The sequence below is a fragment of the Populus euphratica genome, unplaced genomic scaffold, assembly GCF_000495115.2.
Source record: "Populus euphratica unplaced genomic scaffold, PopEup_1.0 scaffold101.1, whole genome shotgun sequence".
Classification (NCBI taxonomy): Eukaryota; Viridiplantae; Streptophyta; class Magnoliopsida; order Malpighiales; family Salicaceae; genus Populus; species Populus euphratica.
The window spans coordinates 1,206,136-1,228,607 of record NW_011499894.1 but is presented as its reverse complement, the minus strand read 5'-3'; the positions used below and the strand labels follow the sequence as shown (position 1 = coordinate 1,228,607).

The following is a 22,472-nucleotide window of genomic DNA, read 5'->3' as shown; positions in this document are numbered from 1 at the left end:
ATAATAATAATAAAAATTAAAATTCAAATAAAATTTATAAAAATATTTAAAAAATCATGTAAAAATTATAGAGTAAATAAATTTGATAAAAATATTTTAAGTGAAATAAACGAAAAAAACAAAAGGTGATGCCTAACAGCTGCCTCCTCATAGGAGACCAGATGCACGCGCCTAACCATGCTTTGCTTTTTTTAATTAGGGGCGAGGATGATGTTCTTCTTTTATTATTAAAAAAAAAAAAACACACACATATAACAAATCAAATCATCTATAGCTTGAAAGAAAATATTTTTGCCAGCGCGACGTCAGCAAGTCATCTATCACCACTTGAAAGAAAATATACGACCTCTGGGCTGTGACCGGTGCGCTAACCAGTTTGAGCTAATTTTTTGAAAGAGAAAAACACAGTTGATATGTCACCTAACAGGAGATATTGTTGCCGCCGGAACCTGCAACCTCTTGGATCCGACCGACCCACTAACCAACAAAACTGCAACCCGAATTTGTTATCAAAATAATTAAACTAATATATTATCCCGTTTCATTATTTATATGAACAGTAAAACAATATAAAGAATCCCAGTTCTTTTAATAGCATAGAATAATGGTCTTTGTTCTGTGGAATATTTTTTAAAATTAACAGCGTGCAGTCGGACTTGGAATGAGGAAGTGCAAAAAGGGAAACATGGAAAAAATGAATTTTCAAGCTCGTTTTGGATCATAAGAAAATTTCCTATCATTTGTGGGAGGCAAAGAAATCAAATAAGAAGATGGAACTTGCATATCGATAGAAATAATCCCCCCTTTCCTCTTTATATACATAATTATTCATGCATAGTGCATGGCGAAAGAAGAGAAACGTGTTCCTATCTGAATCTAGTGCTCAGAAAATAAAATACAGGCAAGTAACAGAGTAATAAGAACTCAGCACCATCACACTAGCAAGTGCTTATTGTGTTCAGATATAACTGTTTAACAGTGTCTATATCACTGCATGAGGTATTCAATAAACATACATTTGATTATGCCACTTGTAAGTATATTTATGTTTTTGGACCAAAGGAGGAAACTAAAAGGACAGTCAGTACACAGATTTCAGTAGAAGTCCATTGTTCACCAATCTATACCCAATCCTCTGGTTAGGAAGAGTTTTTCAACGTACATTATTACCGGCACCGATGCAGCAACATAACTCTGCATTTGAATACGTGCCGAGCTTTCTGCAAAATAACGAATATAGAAGAAATTAATATGACTTGAATCATTCTAAAAAACATAAAAGTGCCTGCAGAACAGACATGTTTTTATGGAACACCAAGTCAGATAACAAGTGAATTGGAAACAGGTTTTAATCCTCCAAGCATATTTGCTTGCACACCTTTCAGGAACTTGCGAGATCATGAATTTCATTAACAAGCATTTGAAATGGTCCAAGCACTCACCATCTTCATTTAGGTTTTTTAACAGCTGTGCTTTAGTAGGAAGGGCATACATCCCTGCAGCAACAGCTTTCCTAATTGCCCACCCATGATGGGGAGCAAATACCTGTTCATAAGCCTTCGAAGCAGGGCCCTTCAAAGAATTTCCCCTGACACAGGAATAAAAGGAGCTGTTAGCCATCTTCTCATCCACAAACACAAACCATTAATTCCAGATCAAGCAATCTGTTTAAATTAGCAACTATAATTTGCTTATTCTGATCAAGAAGTTCAATGTGTAATTGTGTATACATTAAGGTGATGAAATGCAGGCATCACCTTCTACACACTGGAGGTTTATTGAGACATGCAACTTATAACTAAACCAATCTACTGCTTCTTAAATCAAGAATTGAACCAGAGGGGGTGTCCGCCCTTTCAGAAAGACCAATACTTGCATCTTAAAGAGGTACATTGACTATTCTCACCTTGGCACAAAATGAGCATAATTGGAGTAGATATACAGCAAATAAATGAACGTTAAATACCCAGTGACCCACAGGTGATTCAGGACAAATGCATTTGGAAAAACTAGCATTTATAGATCACTAAACCTTCAAACAGTAATTAAAAAAAAAACATGTTAGTTTGAACCTAGGTTCAGCAAGAATTAGACTTGTATGGTCTCCAACCTTTGTACCAACAGGAAAAGTAGCTGAAACTTCCTTAGTTTTTCCATAACATACAATTGATCTGGTGACAAAAGATGCATAACAGTTTCATCCTGAAGGCAACAAGAGATGCTATATTCTTTGTAAGATTTCAGTAGTACCCTCCTTGATGGAAGTTCAGTCGATTCAAGACCAAATGCTTGTGGTAAACTCGAACAAAAATTTAAAACTAATCACTCCACACAAGCTAAAGGAAAAATAACAAGAAAAGGAAAATTGACATACAGATATCAGTAAATTAAATTCTTGAAAGTACAGGTTTAAAAAGCCAAGACAAACACATCAAAGCCGACAATTATCAAAACTTATGGAAACGCTACAACCCAAAATGTCAACATTGAGCACAAACCTAATACAACACCTCGCAAGAAATCAAGCATCAAATCAAGTAACTTCTTAACCCCAAGTTTAACCACTGTTATCCTCTAATGGAGACTTAATGATGGCGTTCCTTTATTATGCATTAAAAAACGAAGCGACCCAAAAACCATAACTTCAGCAAGTACTAAAATTTCAGGAAAAATTGTTACGTAAACCCTGTCCATGTAACAACTATTTGAATTTTAGCCAGATGGGCATCTTCCGAAACGAAAGGAAAAGGAGTTAAGAAACACCTACTCTGTAACAAGAATCAGCTCAAACAAGACCTTGACCATAACAAGCCCACGCTTTACTCTCAAAAGATTTCTTGAGTGACTCCCGGATTTTCTCACAGAATTCCCTTCTATATCCTTCTCTAACAAACTATGTAATGTACCAATCGACTTCGATGCCTCTGCAAGATCAAGCACCTGTTCGATTTTATCATAAAAAAAGGGAAGGATCAAACAATTGTAAATGGAGAAAAAAAAAAAACGAGTTGTCGGTAATGAATAAAAATGAAAGATTACCTTGGCAACATAATCCACTTCAGCGAATTTAAAAGCGATCCCTAAGCAACCAAAGAGAGGAGAAACGAGAGAACAAGCATGGGAGAATGGTGCCACTTCAACTTCTTGGGATTGCGAGTTTATTGTAGCTTCTAGCTCTTTAAAGGCTTCTGCGATCTTTCTTAGTGGCTTTGCAGTATCTAAATCGCCCATTTTTTTGAACCCTTTTCGTCAAAATCTAAATCCAAATCTCAATCTCTCTCGATTAATTGATAGGTGAGGTTTGGATTTGTTGAAGATGGTGAGTTGTTTTATTAATTCTGGGCAATGAAGAGCCTTTCAGGGATGGGAGAATAGTAAATTAACATCTATAGAAAACTATTCAGAGATAATCCATTTTGATTCTTATAGTTACGTTTTCTCAATACGAATCCTGTAATTTTGAAACGTTCCAGTCTAATTCCTAGCCGTTAAATAGATAATGGAACTAACATTTCGCTTCTTTGGAGTTATGTTCTAGTCGGCATTCCGCGCATGCGTGTTTCGAAGATTTTTATTTTTTATTTTTTATTTTTAAATTAATTTTTTTATAACGTTTTAATATATTAATATAAAAATAAATCTTAAAAATTAAAAAACCATATTATTTTAATATTTTTTTTAAAAAAAACAATACTTATAGCGATGTTTCTACACTTCCGATTATTTACCCCATTATTTTTACATTTTAAAAGATTTTTTTTAAAAATAATATTTGTTTATTTACTTTAAATTAATTTGTTTATTTTTTTAAATTATTTTAATTTTTAATATATTATTTTAATTTTTAAAAAAAAACAATACTTATAGCGATGTTTCTACACTTCCGATTATTCACCCCATTATTTTTATATTTTAAAATATTTTTTTTAAAAAATAATATTTGTTTATTTTTTTAAATTATTTTAATGATGTATTAATATTAAAAATATTTTTAAAAAATAAAAAAATTATTTTTATATAATATCAAAATAAAAATATTTTAAAAAATAATTATTATTGACCGATATTCTATGGCTGAGGTAAGGCTTACAGGAACACGGATCCACAATTATGATGGATCGTGAACCTTACATGTGGATCCTAGAACCCTCCAATTCTCTACTGGAGCAGGATTGTGGATTTGAGTCCCTAAGTCTAAGGCTCATAATTTTTTAAAATGTGTATAAGATTGTATTTATGATCGTTTTTTATTTTAAAATATATTAATATAATATAATTTTTTATTTTTTAAAAATAACTTTTTATATTAATACATTAAATAATTTAAAAATATAAAAAAATAATCATAGCCTTGACACGAGAACACTCTTGAATAGGAAGAAAACAGATCCCATATACAATGGTCAAATCCACCGGTCTAATCACCATCAATCATGGAGACTTTCACAGCCCATAAAAACCAACACTCAGACAGCTTTTATTTTGGTACGTTTGTTTGGTAAGAGATGTTTAAATGTGATAATAGTTGTTTTTAAAGTATGTTTTATTTAAAAATATATTAAAATAATATATTTTATTTTTAAAATTTTAATTTTAATATTAAAATATCAAAACAACCTAAAAATATTAAAAAATTAAAATTTATCCAACACTATCTACAGAACACCAAACAATAGCTTAGATATTTATCACAAAAGAGCCCAAACTGTAGGCGGCAAAGGCATTGATCACCGACCTCTTACAAGGACATGCACAAGTCTTGAAGCCCTTTGCAAGTGATTGACATTTTCTCTGCGGTCCCTTTCATGAGAAACAAACATGTATCTTTTTAATCTTTGCAAACAAAAGATCTTTTTACACCCAATTCCAGGATCACCAACCGTTCATTCCTTCCACCATCTGGTCCACGTTATGCCACAAGTCGGCAAGTATTCTTCTAGCCTTAAAAAAATTGTATATATAAAGATGCCAGGAAGAAAGAAATTTGATAATTAAAAAAAAAATTACTCCAAAATCACATGATAATTACATAAAAAAAAAACTAAAACAAAAGTACTAGTAAATAAGTCACTGAGGCCAGCTTTGAAAAATTTGAATTAAAGGGTAATAAAGTCATATGAGAAGACTAGGTTAATTAATTTTTTACTTTTAAGTTTAATCAAGTAATTAAACTATTACTTAAAAAAATAAAAAAAAGGACTAAGATGCCCCTAATTATTTTTCATAATAATAAATAAAGGACTAAGATGTCCCTAATTATTTTTCATAATAATAAATAAAAACCATATGAGAAGACCCAATTATTTCTCAATGACAGGTGATTTACATGGTAAATCAAGGAGTCATAACTTTTATGTTTTTAATTGTTCTTTGCGCCATTTCATGTAATCCTGTCATTTATTTATTTTTAAAGCTATATCCAAATATTTGAAACCCTGACCGAGACCATGAGAAATGACCATTTACATTTGAATGGATGGAATTTATCTTCATCCACGAAAAGTTTGATTGAGATTATTAACGAGAGTTGCGCATTTATGAATGATTATAATGTGTGTGCTCAAATTGTTTTATTTATTTATTAAATAAGATTAAATAAGACGGTATTGTTACTTATTATGTTTTCATCAAGTTATGACTAATTATTTTTTTATATTTAAAAAATATTTAAAAAAAGTTAATTTTTTTTATTTTTATTGTAAATTAATATTGTTAATTTTTTTTTATTTTTATTGTAAATTAATATTTTTAAATTATTTTAATATATTGATATCAAAAATAATTTTAAAAAAATAAATATTATTTTAATATATTTCTAAATAATTTTAAAAATAACAACGTAAATCTTGTCGTGGAGTTCTATCATTTACTTTTTAAAAACTCCGCGTACAATGCATCGAGATCCGATTCGTTGTCATGCTATTTGGCGTAATAAGAGATATTTCCCTCAAATGTAAGGTCATGGATTAAGGCACTATGATCGTTGCTCCAGTCACCTTCCAGGAACCTCATTCAAACCAAGAATCAAATCGAAACAATGAAATGCTCTGAATTCTGTCACTTTGCTTTTATTTGGATGGAAACATGACAGCATTGCTGACGAAACCCATATCCAGGAAAAAAAATAAAAAGGCACACAGGCCATTGTCATCAGAGCTAAAAATGGCTGTGTTCAAGTATTGGAACATCGCTAAACATTGTCAGTGGCAGAAAGATCACCCCAATGAACTGAAACTGAATTCTCACAAGCTAAAAATTGGATTCAAGAATCTTGGGATTTGACAATGAAATTCTGCCGAGTGATGGGATTCATCACCACTGGTGGCCCTCCAGTACGAGGCCATGCTTGAAATTTCCTGTCAGTCTCCTCCCACCATTCCTTGTTTGAAACTGTTCTTGGTGTAGTGCCTGCGTTTAAGAAAAAATGTGGCCTTAAAATCATAGCAATAGAAGGTAACTAAAACTACAAGACAACTAAAAGTTTACCTCCAAATATCTTCTTGTCTGAAACAAGATGGTCACAAACATATGCTACTGCAAATGATCCCACGATAGCAGATGCTATGTACGTGGTTGACATGCTCAAACTGCAAAGAAAAGAACTCATTCATATGAGAGGGAAGTATTAGCACCCTAAATGACACCTCACAATCCATTACTCCAGCTATGAGCCTGTGCTTATTTCAAGAAAAAATTCAGCCACTAAAATTCAGGTAATCCACAAACGTGCACTTTTGAAAAAGCATCCATGCTGCCTCCAAGGATGGAAGCAGAAAAGGTCACCGATGGACTACTTAAGATATCCCTAATAAAGGTATCTATGCATAACGTGCCTCCATGGCGATAATAACAGAAAGAGATTGCAAAAACAATGTTAAGGGATTTGAATAGAAGCACAATTTTCAAGTGTAACATTTCTTTTGAGAATTTTCGAGTGAGTTGAAAATTTTATATGTTCGCGTCCTTGATAAATTTTGATATCTTTCGTTTTTTCAGTAAATATTTAATATCCTTGAAAAGAAGTCAGCACAAACAACCCACGAAAAAAAATCTCAGGCTCTGCTGCTGTTTGCTAATAAACAAACTTGGTCCCATAGAACAAAACTGTCCTATCGATGATTTTGTAAACAGAACAAGCAAGTAACTATTTAAAAAAACAGGCATGTATGGCATGACAATTATGTGCTTTCTTCAAAAACTAGACTCATCGGTTTCAGTGCAGAAAGATCTGACAAATAACACAATACAGTAACACATAGTAGCATCAAAGTGAAATATATGCCCATGCAAAATCATATAATGCCAAATGCAGTTCTAACTGTAAAAACCAAAACTACAACTAACCCTATGTCCTTGAAAGTGATATTGACAATCTCATAGATACATGAGAATAACTCATCCTGATGACCAAATCAACAAATAGGCCAAAAATGTCATTGGGGGTAAGACCTACTTTCCTCAGTTCCCATGCATGGTTGTAGACAACCTATCTAAGACTTCAGCATTCTTTGCATGCTTAAGCTTGCAGATTGCCTTCACCTCTAAAAACCATTATGCCTTCCCAAACCCCACAGATAAAAAGAAAAGAAAACGAAAGGGAATCCTCTCTCAAACAAAGGACGGCATGGCAAGAATGTCAAGAAAAAGAAGCAGCTTACAACGGAGCCAAGATGAGGTCAATGTGAAAAGATTGCAACGCTAGTTATGTAACAGCATCCCATGGGTACATGTTATACCAAGAGAACATAGTATATATACATCATATAAAATAACATGATCACTCATAAAAACATAACTAGACAGAAATGATTCCAAGCATATATTAGCTGGTTTTATAATTCCTCATTTTCAATCTAGTTTCTTGACAAAAGACCTAACCAATCCCCTCTATTATCTCCACATCAGAAACAAACCATTACAAACAATCACCTACACAAATGAAAGTATCCTACCATTTCAGGAACTACAAACCCTCTCTTGCAATCGCTTTTATCCCTTACAGCATTAACATAGAATCTTCAAAGCAAAAGAAAAAAAAAAAAAACTAAACTGGAACAGATACATAAATAAGCAAACCTTTTATTTCATAGAAAAAACCAACAAACCCATATCACATATTCTTTTAAATCCTTCTAAACCATTTTTTATTATTATCTTGTCGAGCTAGAATCCAAATCAATAAAAGACCCTCGATCCAGTTGAATTTTTTGAATTTCACACACTAATTCCCTTCCATTTAAGTCCAATCTTCACATAAACTTAACAAATTTCTTCTCCAGCTGATTAAGTACCAAACTGATCCAAATTTTTAAAAGACCCACATCGTCAAAATCTATTTACGAGCTAATACAGCAACGATTACAAGACTTAAACAAAACCCCAATGAACCAAGAATCAAAACGTTGAGACATTACCCCTTTTTTTTATGAATAATGGTTCAAATTCTTCTTTTTTTAATGACCAACAATGGTATTTGTCATTTCAATTGGATTCTACAAATAAGTTGGCATTGTTTAAAAAACCACAAAGAAGTTGGAAGCCTCTCAGCTGGCAATGATTGAACATTAATGGTGAATGATATCGATGAGTGCATCGTTAGACGCTGACAATAAGGAGAGAAACTAGATTGTCTTGAAAAACATTACCCAAGTCACTGATACAGTACCTTTATTTACCAAACAGAGGTTATAATAAAATCAGAGAGATGAAACACACGAGAGAGAGAGAGAGATAGGAACTCACGATGGTGATGGATCTGCCAAAGGCGATTCGGGTCCCCTGCTGCCTGCTTGAAGCTTCTGAGAAAGATTATGCCTGTTCCTTGTTTGTTTGCTTTGTTTATTTTTTATTTGTTTGTGTGTGGGGGGGCGAAGAGGAAGGGTTTTCTTTTTCTTTTTCAGTTTTTTCTGCATGGGCTTAACTTGTCTAGGCCATATTATCAATTTTATTTTTATAATTGGTCTGGGCCGGGCTCTACATCGCAGTTATTTTAGCCCATCTTAGAACTACTGTGTATGTATTTTTTTCTTCTAAACAATTTAAAAAACTTAAAACAGTTTTTTTAAAACAATAAAAAGTGATTTCCTTTTCTTTTTTTTAATATTTATGATATTATGTTACAAACATTACCATCACCATACTGCTATAACTACTATTTTATCAATAATATTATCAAAATAATTATAATTGTTATCATCACAATACCACCACTATTATCATAATTATTATAATTGTTATTTTCATTATTACTTTATTACCACTATCATATATTTTAATATAATCATTACCATATATTATCATTGTACTACACTATCATATTATTATCTTTTATTGTAATTATTATTATTTATTATTAAAAAATAGATATTAATTTGATATCATTATAGACATTATTATTATTGATGGAATGTTATCATATCTTCCAGTAACTACAATGCCGCCACAAAGGTGATTAAAAAAATAATTTTTTATTTTTTATTTTTTAAATTAAAGGGGTATCACTTGTGCTGCAACAAGTACTCGAATTGAAGCCACCCATGCATGGCTGATCTTGTTATTAAATTTATAAGATTAAAAAAAATGATGCTAAAGAGCATTCATACACAATAAATGAAACTAGTAGAAAACATTCCTTCAAAAAACATAAGGAGATAGATAGAGAGCTGATTGTCTCCGGTTCAGGTCGGGCTAGGAGACACTGCAATCCAGGAACAGAGTTTTTGGTATCTCTTACTATGAATACATCGAAGAACAGGTGTGGGTGACTTCGTTCAATAGGCTTCACATCTCAAAATAGCATACATGATCAAGTATAGAATTTACTTGCACATCTATCATCATTCAGCGATGGACATTCAAGATATACCAGTTCCTTAAAAATCCAGGCAGTATCCGAACACTCTTGCAGGACCACTGGACAAGAAGCAAATGGCAGGCACCTTCCTCTTACAGTCACTGCCAAATATATGGAGGTAAAAGAAACGAGAAAGGTAAAGAATGAAAGAATTGAAGGTGACTAAAAGTAACCAACATCAACCAATCTTGTTGGCATCTCGGACTTTGTAAAAATTAATAGAAAATGCGATATATATACGCTGACAAGATATTCTTGCAGATGTATGGCCTTTGAGCTCCGAGCTGATTTATCACTTGATTCTTGACTGTAGACAGAAAACATGCTTCTCTTACTTCTTTACTATCAACAACCAGCAGCTTTTAGAAAGTTATCAAAGGGGCTTGATGCCGGTAGCCTGAAGAAGTTAGGATGATGTTGATACTCTGCCCCACACTGCATTTGAACAGTGCCAACTAGTGGTAAATGTGGGCTTGCAATGATATTTTGTTCAAGGAAAGGATTGGTAACCTGCATAATTTTCATTTAGAAGAGGTTAGGGAATCTCTCAAGCTGATTAGTTCAGCATGCAAACACAATGAAAACTTTTAAGGCTATGCTTCGGAGAAAGTAATGATATTACATGTAGAATAATCATACCATACGCACATGGATGATACGTGCAAAGAAATGCATAGCGAGTATGTCCAGGTTAAAATTTCATGGAGTAAGAAAACACGACCATCCGAACCCAAATCAGCATACAATTAAGATATTACCTTCCTTATTTCATCATCATGGTTCTGGGGGGAGACGTTCATCAAACTCTCCTGTTTCAACTGGACACTCATCACATGAGACATCTTCTGTTGCTTTCCCATCAGAAGGGTTTCGCAATGACGAGCCATTTCCTTATAAGACACATCAGGTGCAGTTACAGACAATCGTCCAACTTGTTGTGTCGTCTCCAAGACCTGCACACATAAAGCACCTCTCTGTAATCATGTTTTTGTATTATTTTTTTCCTTCACCGCATAATTGGAAGATTTCAATGTGTTAGATTGAAGACAAGTCCCAAAACCAAACCATTAGGGCCATGCAAGCAAGGCCTCAAGAGAAGAGTAGACTGGATACTATAAATAACTTGAAACGAGAAACCAATCCGCATTAAAAATTTTAAGTTACAGCACCAACAAAAGCCTTAGTCAAACTTCTAAAAGCAAATAGCACTTAAGAGAGCATGGTATAGGCAACATACTGATTCTAGAAGTTGATTGACGCTCAATAGGTCAGTGTCTTGGAAGACAATTTCTGTGGCCTTAGTGGTTTGATCTTCCAATGAATCTAGAAAAACATCATCTAATGTAAAAAGTGGAGTGCCCTGCAAAAACAAAAAATAAGATGATGAGAGTACCAAGAACTCTCTCTGAGAATGCAAGTCCCAAGTATTAATAAAAGAGAAAATAGTGAAAGGCATTTACCTCCATTAGAGAGTTATCTTCGGAATCAACCTGATCTATTTGCATTGGAGTATCCATAAACAGCTGGGCTCCCAAAGGACACACATCATCCGGTAAGAATTCGTTGAGGAGTTTCTCCTGTATAGTGGATGCTTCAAACTGTAGAGAACAAGTCACTGTTTAATGCAGTGCTATCAGAGTGATACCATCTAGAGTAAAATCATCAAATGACAGGACCAAAATACTGAAACAATTCTGATAAATGTTATACCTTTGCCAAATTTCCCAAGCTCTTAGCAATCTCAGCAGCAAAGAATTCCCTGCTTTGGTTCCCAGTAACATCTATCTCTGAAAGGGATTTTAAAGCTGAGCTATCATCGTCCTTAGATCCATAAACAATTGCAGGGTGGCCAGATTCAGTACTAACAGCCTGTAACTTGCGATCTTCAACTAAGTGCAAAAACGGATCGATCTGGTACAAGCATCAAACCCCATAAAAAACATAAGATTAATGGTTATATATCACAAAGCTCGTGAAAGTAACCAGAAAAGGTCATTTGCTTGATATATAGCTATCTATCACAAGCATCAAACCCCATAAAAAAATATGAAGTTTATGGTTATATGTCACAAATAACATGAAAGTAACCAGAAACAATCATTTGCATGTAACAGTAGAAAGCATAATCCCCACATAATATAGAACCTTCAACAAGCTAGTGAACACATGTTTACAATTGTAAACCAATGCAAGTACAACTTAATTAGCAATGATACACTTACCATTTTTTCTGTCAGCACCACCTTGGTACAATAAATAAGCGGAATAATATTGTACACTTTCGATGTAAAAAGAATCATTGAAGTTGCCAAGGCAAAGAGGGATCTGCGACGTGATGGTGGGAGTGGCTCTGCAATAACAGCAAGATTATGGCTTCAATTAAAGACGTGATATCCAAATGCAAAATTTTAACATGTTTGTTCCCTGCTTGACATGCTTATTAGCTTGAAAGTAGTTGGAAAAGAGCAAGATAAACTAAATAAGGTTGAATTTAATTGTATCCCAACCACTTATTCAAAGGAGCTGTGATATAAATAATTGACAACTAAAGATGCAGCACAGCTCTGCAATAACAGCGAGATTATGGCTTCAATTAAAGAGATGATATCCAAATGCAAAATTTTAACATGTTCATTCCCTGCTTGACATGCTTATTAGCATGAAAGTAGTTGGAAAATAGCAAGATAAACTAAATGAGGTTGAATTAATTGTACCCCAACCACTTATTCAAAGGAAGCACTTATTCAAAGGAGCTGTGATCTAAATGCTTTACAACTCAAGATGCAGCACATACTTATCAGCAATACATAATAGGACTCAATATTCAATCTGTATGTGCTAGTAAAATTCATCCCCGCCTAACCTTCCACCCTATTGTATTCAGTAATCAAATTTGAAAGTTAGAGCACAACTCAATTTAGCTTTCCATTATATGGAAGTAATAAAGAGGTTAAAGATTTTCTTGGATGACCTACCAAACGGATTTATTAAAATTTTGGTAAAGTAATTCAGATCAAGCAGCCACATTTTGTGAAAGCATCATCCATGCTCCTAAGAACCCATCAACCTTTCTTGTGCTTAGCTAGCCATAATTATTGTCACTAATACCACTCATCATTAAAAATATTCAACTATTGTAATGAATGACTCTAATTGGTATTGGCTCCTTTATGAAAAAATGAAAATAGTATATATAACCCAATTTGTGAATGAGCTAATACTACAAAAACTATAAATCCTTTACCAAGTCATACATCTCAACCACAAGCCTCATATTATCTAGGACAAATTCAGTTTTAAATTCAAAAGTTTAATCTAAGTTTCCTCTACTTATTTTCACTTCATGTATGCAACTTTGTCAAACATGAATATACATAATACGCAAAGCAAGCCATCTTCTAGTTTTGATAGAAAACTCAGCCCTGGTTCATTTACAAGAAACAACTTTCCATGCAGTAATAACTTTGAGATCTTACCTTCTTGCTTAAGAGCAATGTTTCTCAAAGAAAATGCAAGCTGAAAACTTCTAATCAAAGCCTCGTCACTGGAATTCTGTGAAAGAAGATAAAATGTAATAGAACTCATAAACTAACCAGAAAAAATAGGAGGGGGGAAAGGACAAGATAGAGCATTTGTAGAGATAGCCAACAGAGATATTCTGCGCAGCCATTCAGGATCAATGAGACATAATTGGTAAATAGATTTGCATCACTTAACTTCTCACAGAGCCTATAAATGATTAAAGTTTGTGGATGTTGTATCTTCTAAACTAAAGTTCAAGAAGAAATTGTGGTGCAGTTGTGATTAGAGTTTCATTGCAAGGTGGATAAAATACTCTAGGAATTTTTTCAGATGCAGTTAGAGAAATGACAAGCTTAAACATTGATGACAGACACAAAAGGAGATAGCAAAATAGATTAGCTATAGGTCGAAACTGTTATCACCACCAGTGCCTTATAAAGAGCTACTGTCAATTACATTAACTGAGAAATTACCTTGGCTCGAGAGAACAACAACACCAGGCTATATGTATGAGAAATTGCTTCATAGTTTTGAGGTGTATTTGCAGGAGAAATGGACTGTGTCCAAATTGATGAAAGCAAAAGAGTGATCTGGCGGCTACTCAGCCTTAGAGAACCAGCCTCCTGAGGTTCAACGAATGCAGAAGATTCAGATACAATGATAGACTAAATTAAGACAATTTTTAATAACCAATTGAAGAGTTCATTACTTTTGGTATTCAAGCTATTGATTATATATAAACTACAGGCTGCAATTTCCTGCTTCGGAAAGCCACTTTTTGTATCAGTCATAATATACATGTCTAAAGCTAAGGCCCACTTTTTTGTGAAAGATGAATCTAAAGATTATGTCCATGCATGTCCAGAATACAGTATTATGTTGAATTGACCCATATTCCTTAGGGTAACATTTTAAGCATCTCCAGCAGACTCTTACACTCCTTTCTTGATACTGTATTGATGTCTCAGATGAATATATTAGCATATTTTAGAAGAAAAATGCAACTGGAAACTCTTCTGCACGAGCAGTAAGGATCACGCAGAATTCTTTGTGCATAGTTAGGATCTCAATTAGAGGATCAGACTACAGTGGTTACCTAAGGAAGAGAATTATAACAGATGCAATCCCACTGAAGTTAAGCGAGTACTAACAAAATTTAACCCAGATGGACAACTACAATTTAGATGATAAGAAGTTGACATTGCCAGAACTTACGGTTTCCTTATTTAAGTTGCTTACAAGATTCTCATCTGATGTTGAAGGTACAAGAGGATTTTTCAAGCTGTATACTTGACTGGTAGATGACTTCAATCTAGCAAGCATCCCATTACTGATTTGTTCACCTTCATGAGCATAATTTTTGCTGTCTTGAAAGACATTTTCCCTGGTGGAAGTTTTATCCCTCCGTAGCTTGTCAAAAAGGGCAGCTGAAGAAGAAAAGACAGAGACAGTTCTTGAGAGAGTCCGCGAAAGATCAGAGCCTTTATTATTTGAGGATGGACAAGGTGAAACTGAAGATGGCACGAGAACAACAGAAAAGATGCAATGAGCTCCAATTCTTGTTTCATGGTCAGGATGGACCATTGCTGGAAGTAACTGATGAAATAGAGCTTCAGGGAATGCCTGCAAGAAATAATAAAAGTAAAGTAGATAAATAAAGGGATGAAGGTAGTCAACAATCATAAAATTGAAAAAGACCACAAGTTTGGCTTTGCCTTGTTTTGATATGATAAATTTGGTAATGAGGCAACAATTTGAGCAGTACGATAAACAGCAGAAATAGTAGTTCTGGCTATAACAGTAATATTTGAGATGTTCTCCAGCATCACAGCCATAATGTCAAGGATAGGGGCAGCATCTCCAACCTGTTCACCAATAGCAACCAGTTTTTTATCTCTTTGAAAATCCTGAAGTAATTGATCATAATATATAAAACATTTACAGCACACATAAAATGAAATTGGATTACTTAAAATGGGAACACTATTTTAAAACCCAAAGAAGCATCGCTTTATGTAAGAGTTAATGGAGATGAGTGCCACCTTATATGCTAACTCAGTAAGGCATTTATCCACCACTTCTCTCAAGTTTTTGTTCCAATTTTTTATTTCAGCACCCAGATTTGCATCATCAAGTGAGCAGTGTATGCTTTTCCGCAAATGACGCATGACATCACTTACAGCGCCAATTATTGCCACAGAAGGGTCGGCCTTCACATGCTGAGCAAGGGCAGTGGTAACCTCAACAATATCAAGCTGCATGCTGGGTTCTTTAAGGACATTTTTGTGATCGAGATGCTTAATCAATATGGAAAGCAAAACATGTGTATTTTGCCCTATAACATGTTAAAATTAAAGAGCACAATCAGTCTCCCATCAAACCACAATTAAAATTGGAAGAGCACAAAAATAGCACGCTTCATGAAATTAAAAGACAGGGAATAAAATAATAATTTAGGAATACCAATTGAAGAGGTAAAAGAATTGCTTATATACCAGAATTATGCATTAAAAACTGCATATCCTTTAAAACTGGGAAGGCAAGACCATTTTCAAGAGACCATAAATTTCCATTATCGAAGTATCGGAACAAAGATTCAAGAACACGCCGAATTGTTGTAGCCTCCTTCCCTAACTTGGCCATGTTATGCAAGCAAACCCTGGACCAAAAGCAGGGGTTCTGGGAGTCTTCTCTGCCAAACCAGAAGAATGATAAATATCTAATAGTCGATGATTGAAATACAATAAACTATGTCTTCACCAATAAAATCTTGTGCCAAGAGATTACTCTGTCATATTTACTTCGCCTCTCTCATTAACAATTGTCCTCCAAGAAGGAACCCTTGTAGTGACCTCTGGCAAAGGAGTGACATGCCCCTCATTTTTCAGCACTTCTTGCACCCACCGACTCTGAGGACCTTGCTTGTCAGTATCTAGGTTCTCTGAACTCCTCATAGGACCACCATAATTTTCCAAGACTACTGAAACTACCTGTTTGATTATATAGAAAGTATTTTAGAAAAAAAAAGGTAAACAACTATTTATCTTTGTACTAAAAAAATGAATGATTGATTGAATGAGCTGAAATGTAGGTCATATTCTTTAAATAGTGGTAAGAAAAAAGGAAAGATAAAGCATGCAGATTAATGAGATTTTGTTAAGACGCTCTACTGCAGAGACTGCCTTGAATAGCTTCCACGGTAAACTGTGTCCGCATGAATGTACATTGCATAAATGGTAAAAATCTTGTTCTTCTAGGAACAAGCATGCATGTTCATGTCTTCTTGAGGGCAGTCACTTGAAGCAAAGATGTTGAGTGCAGATCTGTCTGGTGAAATAGGAAAGTTCATGCATGGATTTGAACTGCCTCAGTTAGCACATGTCTTTTTTATTTTTTAATTTCTTTTGTGCATATATGTCCATGTATAAGACTTATCTAATGAGCAAAATATTGGTCAAATAAGCAAAGCAATGGCCGACAGACTAAATGACTTGGTCAAATTATGGGCAGGTTGCAAAATACATTTGGATATGATTGATTATTTTTCAATTCTCAGGTAGAAATATGGAGAGGATGATAAGAAGTATCAAAATTTGTCATGTACAGGTAAACTTGCAATGTGATCCAAGATGGTCCGAAAATCTGCTTACATTGTCAAACTCCACTGAAATATGAGAATGTTGACTCATAAACCAAACCTACAAATACAGAAGGGAAAAAAAAAGAACCATTGGAATAAGAATGATTGAAATGAAAAGTACTAATACTAGAGAGTTTCTATTTATATGGAAAGCCAAAAAAAAAAAAATCATTTCCCTTGGATCATTGGCACTTGTTTGCAGAACAATTTGGAGCAAGAAAGACTTACAAAGCAGTCAGGCAAGATGCATTTAGAAGTAATCACATTTGCTGGCTACAGTAAGATTCAAGATAGGTCTATTTGTTTTATTCCCATTGTTAACCACCGACTTCAGAAGAACCATAGTTCCAGATTTTGAAGAAATATGAAAAATGGAGGAAATGGGTACCACTGAAGAAAGGGCTTGCAGCCCGGCTGCCCGTAGACTTTTTGCCCTTTCATCCTCTCCCTCTTCTTGAGCAAACTGACAGAGTTTTGGAATAAATCCTTCTAAGTTAAACATGTAAGTTCCATCCTTCTGCAAAATTCAGCTATGAGAGACAGTTTGAAGGTTCCTCTCTGCAGAAACCTGGAAGCTCAACAACAAATTACCCCCGACGATGATGTTGAGTTACTAAGTAACAACCAATAGCACATACCTGATTATTTACAAAGTCAAACAGAGTCTCGCATCCTATAACTTGGATGTCATCCTGCCGTGTTTGATCCAATAGAGTATTAATGATGCCCAGTAAGCTACTTGCAAACAAAGTCCTGTGAAATGATCCCCAATCATAAATACACCACATACAGGAGATGAGAGCAAAGAAAGCAAATACAGATGCTACGCTATTTACTCGAGGTGGAGGGGATGAAAAAGCAAGTGGAGAGAAATGAAAACTGGCCTAGTTCTTCAGCATACAAGTATGGTTAAAAATACTTGGATTCTCAATAGGGAATGATGTCCCTTGTTTCTACAAGTGTGATTTAAGAAAACTTAAATGGGTATTATTGGTGGTGTATATAGTACAAAAGAAAGTATGAAAGAGACCATAATCTAACACTATAAACAATGGGAAAAACAATGAGATGTTAAAAATGCAAATATTGCACAACCCACAAAAGAAATCATCACGAAAGAATAAACTCACATGTGCTCCTTGCAGGTGACCAGCAATTTCCTGTAAATGCACATCACAATTTTTGCAGATTGAAAGTTCTCTATTCTCAGTTCCTTGTAACACCTTTGCTCAAGAGAGCATGTGATCTGATTACCAAATTTGCAGCTAATCACATAACAATCATAATGCACGTGGGGGGGTGGGGGTGAAGAGAATCAATATGATTTTTCAACCAGTAAAATAGTCTAACTTGAACAGCATCCAAAACCCAATCTCGTTCCAGCAAAAGAAAAAGGGAATGGAGGTGAAAGAGGTTAAATAAGGCCAAAAATTTTCCTATCTAATTAATCTGGGCGTACTTCAAGTGTGCTGATAGGAAATACAATCATTTATGTGTGTATAGCATGTTTTATATCTCTTGACAAATAATAATTTAATCAAACTAACAAAAAGGGGCAAGAAGACACACAAACTCTCACAAATATTAGTTCCATAATAAACAAACAAAAGAAACCTGGCTGATATATGTTTTCTGACTTCTTGATTTCCCAGAGAAATAACACTTGGACAACAATTTTAGCAGATATTATTTCCAAAAGGTTTTTTCGACCATACAGAGAGAATAAAGGCTAATATCAGGCAAATTTCACCCTATTTCATTCAAGAATTAAATATATACATGACATATTGGAACTTTCCAAAATATCAGACCTGCATCACACAACTATTGCGTTAATTTGAGGTTTTATATGAAACAAACTATACCTTTGGGATACGGAGAGGATTTTTAGCAGCATATTCACACAGTTTTCCAATCTTCCGGTCATTTGGTCCTTCCTCCTGTTGTTAAATATTCCATTAACACAAGATTTCAATAATGAACTGGACATCAAATCACTTCACCGTTGAACAGAATGAAAATTTTCAGAAGCATTATGTGTGCTTGATTAAACCATATTTTCAGAGAGGAGTCCGAAACCCTAGTGGCTTAAAATTCATCATTTTCATGCAGGAATAGCTTGATAGGGAAGTAAACCAGAAACAAAAAAAAGACAGCTACATAATCTCATTTGCAATATAATAGAAAGAAAAGAAAAAACAGATGGTGTGGAATCGAAAAATTCAAAAATAGAACAAAAGAATGACATAAGACCAAAAACAGAGAACAAGGTTTTCTAAAACGGACTTATGGTGGCAAGGAGAAAAACAGGAAACTGAGTCTTAAATGGTAACTTAGAAGCTATTTAGGGATTCAATAGCGTCCCAAGTCACAAAATTGCTCCAGGATCAATCGGAACAAGATCTTAATGAAATTTTCTTTGTTAATGCACAATGATGGCACTTGTTTCTAATACCTAAAGAGAACACAGACCATCTAGGAGTTGAAAGGTAAAACCTCACTCTCATATTCCAAGTTTTTGTACAACCTATTTCTATGTTAAGATTTATCAAGCAATGATACATCATTTGCAACGCCGGTGACATAATACAAGGTCATTGTTCATCTTTGATACACTGTCTGTTTTTCATTACATAAGACCATGTGCTGGCAGTTGCAACATTGACATCATATGTTTTCAGTCAGTAAGTACATTATAACTACCTCAAGATGAACATATTCTGTCACTGGCAAAGAAAATCAGCTAAAAGAGGGGAAAAAAATGTGTAATCCAAATTGGATTGCCACATTATAAAGTATGAACTAGCTTATTTTCATGAAATCGCTTTCCTTTAAACCCGCCTTCACATAAATTAACCAACAAATGCAGAAACAAGAAATTATTAACTTCTTGTTATGCATACCAAATGTGGAAAAAAAAAATGTTAAAAGATAGGAATTTAAGGAGTGCTAACCTGGTTTCGAGGAAAAATATCTGCAATGAGCTTCTTATACCTCTTGACAGGCTGTCTGGACCTTGCCCTCATTGCAGGGCAAAAGAAACAAAGGCTACCACATGCAGGCATTACTTGCCTTGAAACTAAACCCGAAATCGCGCTCATTTTGGATTCCAAATATATTTCCCTCAATTTTTTTTGCTTTCTTTCCCCTCTAAACCGAACAGAAACTCAAGATTTCGGCAACAAGAAGGGAAAGAAAGACTCAAAACTCAACTGGGTACCTTCAAATTCAATGGCAAGCCTGTGTCGAAAAATTACAAATTTTACAAAAGGGATTCTTAAAGGGGAAAAAAACACTCAAAACTTCACCATACAGAACAATTTCGGTCAAGACAATGTGGACTTCAGATTCAAGAAAAGGCGTTATGGGGACAGGAAAATTGAATCAAAATCATCGAACTAATCACAAAATTGTGAATAAGTATCAGAATTCTTAAAGATAAATATAACTAACAAAAGGGGTTATCATAAATGAAAATTAAAAAAAAATCAATAACCAAACCATGAAAATACGATATATTTTACCCCGAATCAAAGCCAGGAAACAGCTGACCAGAGGCTGGAAATCTCTCTAAACCATGTAAAAAAGGCACCGATTTTCCAGCATTGTCCAGACCACTCGATTTAATGCCTGTCCTATACCCCACCTCCGTCTCTTTCTCTCTCTAAAACCTGTACTAACTACAAAGGGAAAAAAAAATTGCATCATGAGCAGGCGCCATGTCAAATTAAAATTAAAAAATGATTGGAAAGTTCCCCACCTTCAAAAAATGGAATTACATGCGGACCCCATCGCATGACCTGAAATAGAATTATACCAACAGATAAGAGTAAATTATAACTTAGTCGTTAAACTTTTATAAACTACAAAGCTAATCCGTATAGCTCAGGAAATTATATGTTAACCCCATGATCAACGTTCACCTACAGTCTATTTCTACTCCATGTGGACAGTAAATGGTCCACCTTATTTTTATTTTATCTTGTCTCTGAATGTCTATAATCATGTAATTACAAGCAAGGATCAAATTATAGAGCTTATAAAAACTTAAAGAGAGCTCGTTGATACTTGGAGAACATAGCTGCAAGGATATTTATATTGTTTACTGAAATGAAACGGTATAATGGTGGTTTTTTGTTTCTTCTGGCTTTCAAGGATTTTAAAATATTTTTACAGATTCATTTGTTATTTTTTAAATTAATTAAGAATAAATATTTTTTTTTTCATATTAAATGTACAGTGAAATGATCAAAATATTATTAAAAATAAAAAAAATCAACATGGTGTGGAGGGGTCTTTTTATATTTTCACATTGATTTTTTTATTATTATAATTTAAGATAAAGGTCAATTTGATATTTACTCAAATATAAAAAATAATAAACTATTAAAATATACAATAAAAAAATAAAAATACCTTTAAAGTAAAAAAATTTAAGTTGTAAGGGTCCTTGGACATTTTTGTTTTTTGTTACTATGGTTTTTTTTTATAATTATAAAATTAATTTCAAAAATAAAAATACCTTTGAAGTAAAAAAATTTAAGTTGTAAGGGTCTTGGACATTTTTGTTTTTTGTTACCATGGTTTTTTTTATAATTATAAAATTAATTTCAAAATAAAAAGGTGGATGCACATGTATGGCATCCAAAGACACGAGGCGGTCATGCCTTTTTAACAATTTATGTGGTATTTTTTAATATTTAAAAATATTTTTTTATTATGTTGTTGGAAGATTTAACATGGTTTTTTTATTAGTACAACGTATGTTATTGGTAATGGTTCAATTTGAAGTTGATAAGCTTTTCTGTTTGTTTTTTTCTTCTCTCTCTTCTCCTCCAAAAATTACAGTTTAACTTTCTTGATTGTTGGTATTTCAATCACAATTTTTATTTTTATTTTTATTTTTGGTCTTGATTTTTTTATAGAAATTTTATTTGTTTTTAATTTAATCCTTCGATCCTAATTTATCAAATATTATATTTTCCAATGTGGTCCTTATTCTTTGAATTTCTAATTTTTTTGACTCTTTTGTAAAGATTTTATTGATTTTTAATTTCATTCTTCAATTCAAATGGATGATATTATGTTTTTCAATTCAATTCTCATGTCTTGATTTTTATTTTTTTTCCTTGGAATATTTTTAAAAATTATTATTTTTTTCAATTTCACCCTCTAATCATAATATTTTTTATTTTTATATCAATTTTGATCCTCATTATTTTAAAATTACTTTCATCCTTTTTAAAATTTGATTTTTTTTCAATTCTATCCTTAAATTAAATATAAAATTAATTTTTTATTTTAACTTTGATTTTTGTTATTTTAATTGCCATTTTTCAATCCTTTTATATAATTAAATATATTTTTTTCAATTTTATCTTTCAATGGTTTTTTTATATTGAATGTTTAAAATTTAATAACTTGATTTACGGGTTTGAAAAGTTAGTGCAAGTTGTT

At 33.4% G+C, this 22,472-nt stretch overlaps 3 protein-coding genes and 1 long non-coding RNA gene across 7 annotated transcripts; 1 reads left to right on the top strand and 3 right to left on the bottom strand.

The window, feature by feature from the left end:
• Positions 1-786: 786 nt before the first annotated feature.
• LOC105131848 (glycolipid transfer protein-like) lies at positions 787-3,477 on the bottom strand. Its single transcript, XM_011035026.1, has 4 exons — positions 3,040-3,477; positions 2,768-2,940; positions 1,443-1,588; positions 787-1,220 (listed from the first exon to the last, which is right to left on the bottom strand). Exons 1-4 carry the CDS (start codon positions 3,229-3,231, stop codon positions 1,114-1,116), a joined length of 618 nt encoding a protein of 205 aa, XP_011033328.1. The 5' UTR covers positions 3,232-3,477; the 3' UTR covers positions 787-1,113.
• Positions 3,478-6,031: 2,554 nt separating this feature from the next.
• Positions 6,032-8,877, bottom strand: LOC105131847 (uncharacterized). The gene is made up of 3 exons (XM_011035025.1): positions 8,743-8,877; positions 6,487-6,587; positions 6,032-6,408 (listed from the first exon to the last, which is right to left on the bottom strand). The coding sequence occupies exons 2-3, from the start codon at positions 6,578-6,580 to the stop codon at positions 6,263-6,265; spliced, it is 240 nt and encodes a 79-aa protein (XP_011033327.1). The 5' UTR covers positions 6,581-6,587; positions 8,743-8,877; the 3' UTR covers positions 6,032-6,262.
• LOC105131846 (uncharacterized) lies at positions 6,594-8,701 on the top strand. The gene is made up of 2 exons (XR_843510.1): positions 6,594-6,906; positions 7,024-8,701. It is a non-coding gene; the product is annotated as an uncharacterized LOC105131846 (long non-coding RNA).
• A 733-nt stretch (positions 8,878-9,610) lies between the features above and the next one.
• LOC105131844 (protein EFR3 homolog B-like) lies at positions 9,611-20,731 on the bottom strand. 4 transcript variants are annotated; one of them, XR_843509.1, is made up of 21 exons: positions 20,540-20,730; positions 19,970-20,255; positions 18,881-18,955; positions 18,146-18,261; positions 17,654-17,768; positions 17,404-17,532; positions 17,026-17,073; positions 16,163-16,365; positions 15,871-16,067; positions 15,418-15,710; positions 15,091-15,240; positions 14,591-14,998; positions 13,849-13,998; positions 13,330-13,405; positions 12,076-12,203; positions 11,564-11,764; positions 11,314-11,451; positions 11,091-11,213; positions 10,612-10,806; positions 10,094-10,363; positions 9,611-9,954 (listed from the first exon to the last, which is right to left on the bottom strand). XR_843509.1 is itself a non-coding variant. In XM_011035022.1 (20 exons), the coding sequence occupies exons 2-20, from the start codon at positions 20,114-20,116 to the stop codon at positions 10,199-10,201; spliced, it is 3,033 nt and encodes a 1,010-aa protein (XP_011033324.1). In that variant the 5' UTR covers positions 20,117-20,255; positions 20,540-20,731; the 3' UTR covers positions 9,611-10,198. The 4 variants fall into 4 exon arrangements, 3 of the variants coding, with proteins under 3 accessions (XP_011033324.1, XP_011033323.1, XP_011033325.1); XM_011035022.1 differs by having other exon boundaries at positions 9,611-10,363; positions 14,615-14,998; positions 20,540-20,731; XM_011035021.1 differs by having other exon boundaries at positions 9,611-10,363.
• Between the last annotated feature and the right edge of the window lie 1,741 nt (positions 20,732-22,472).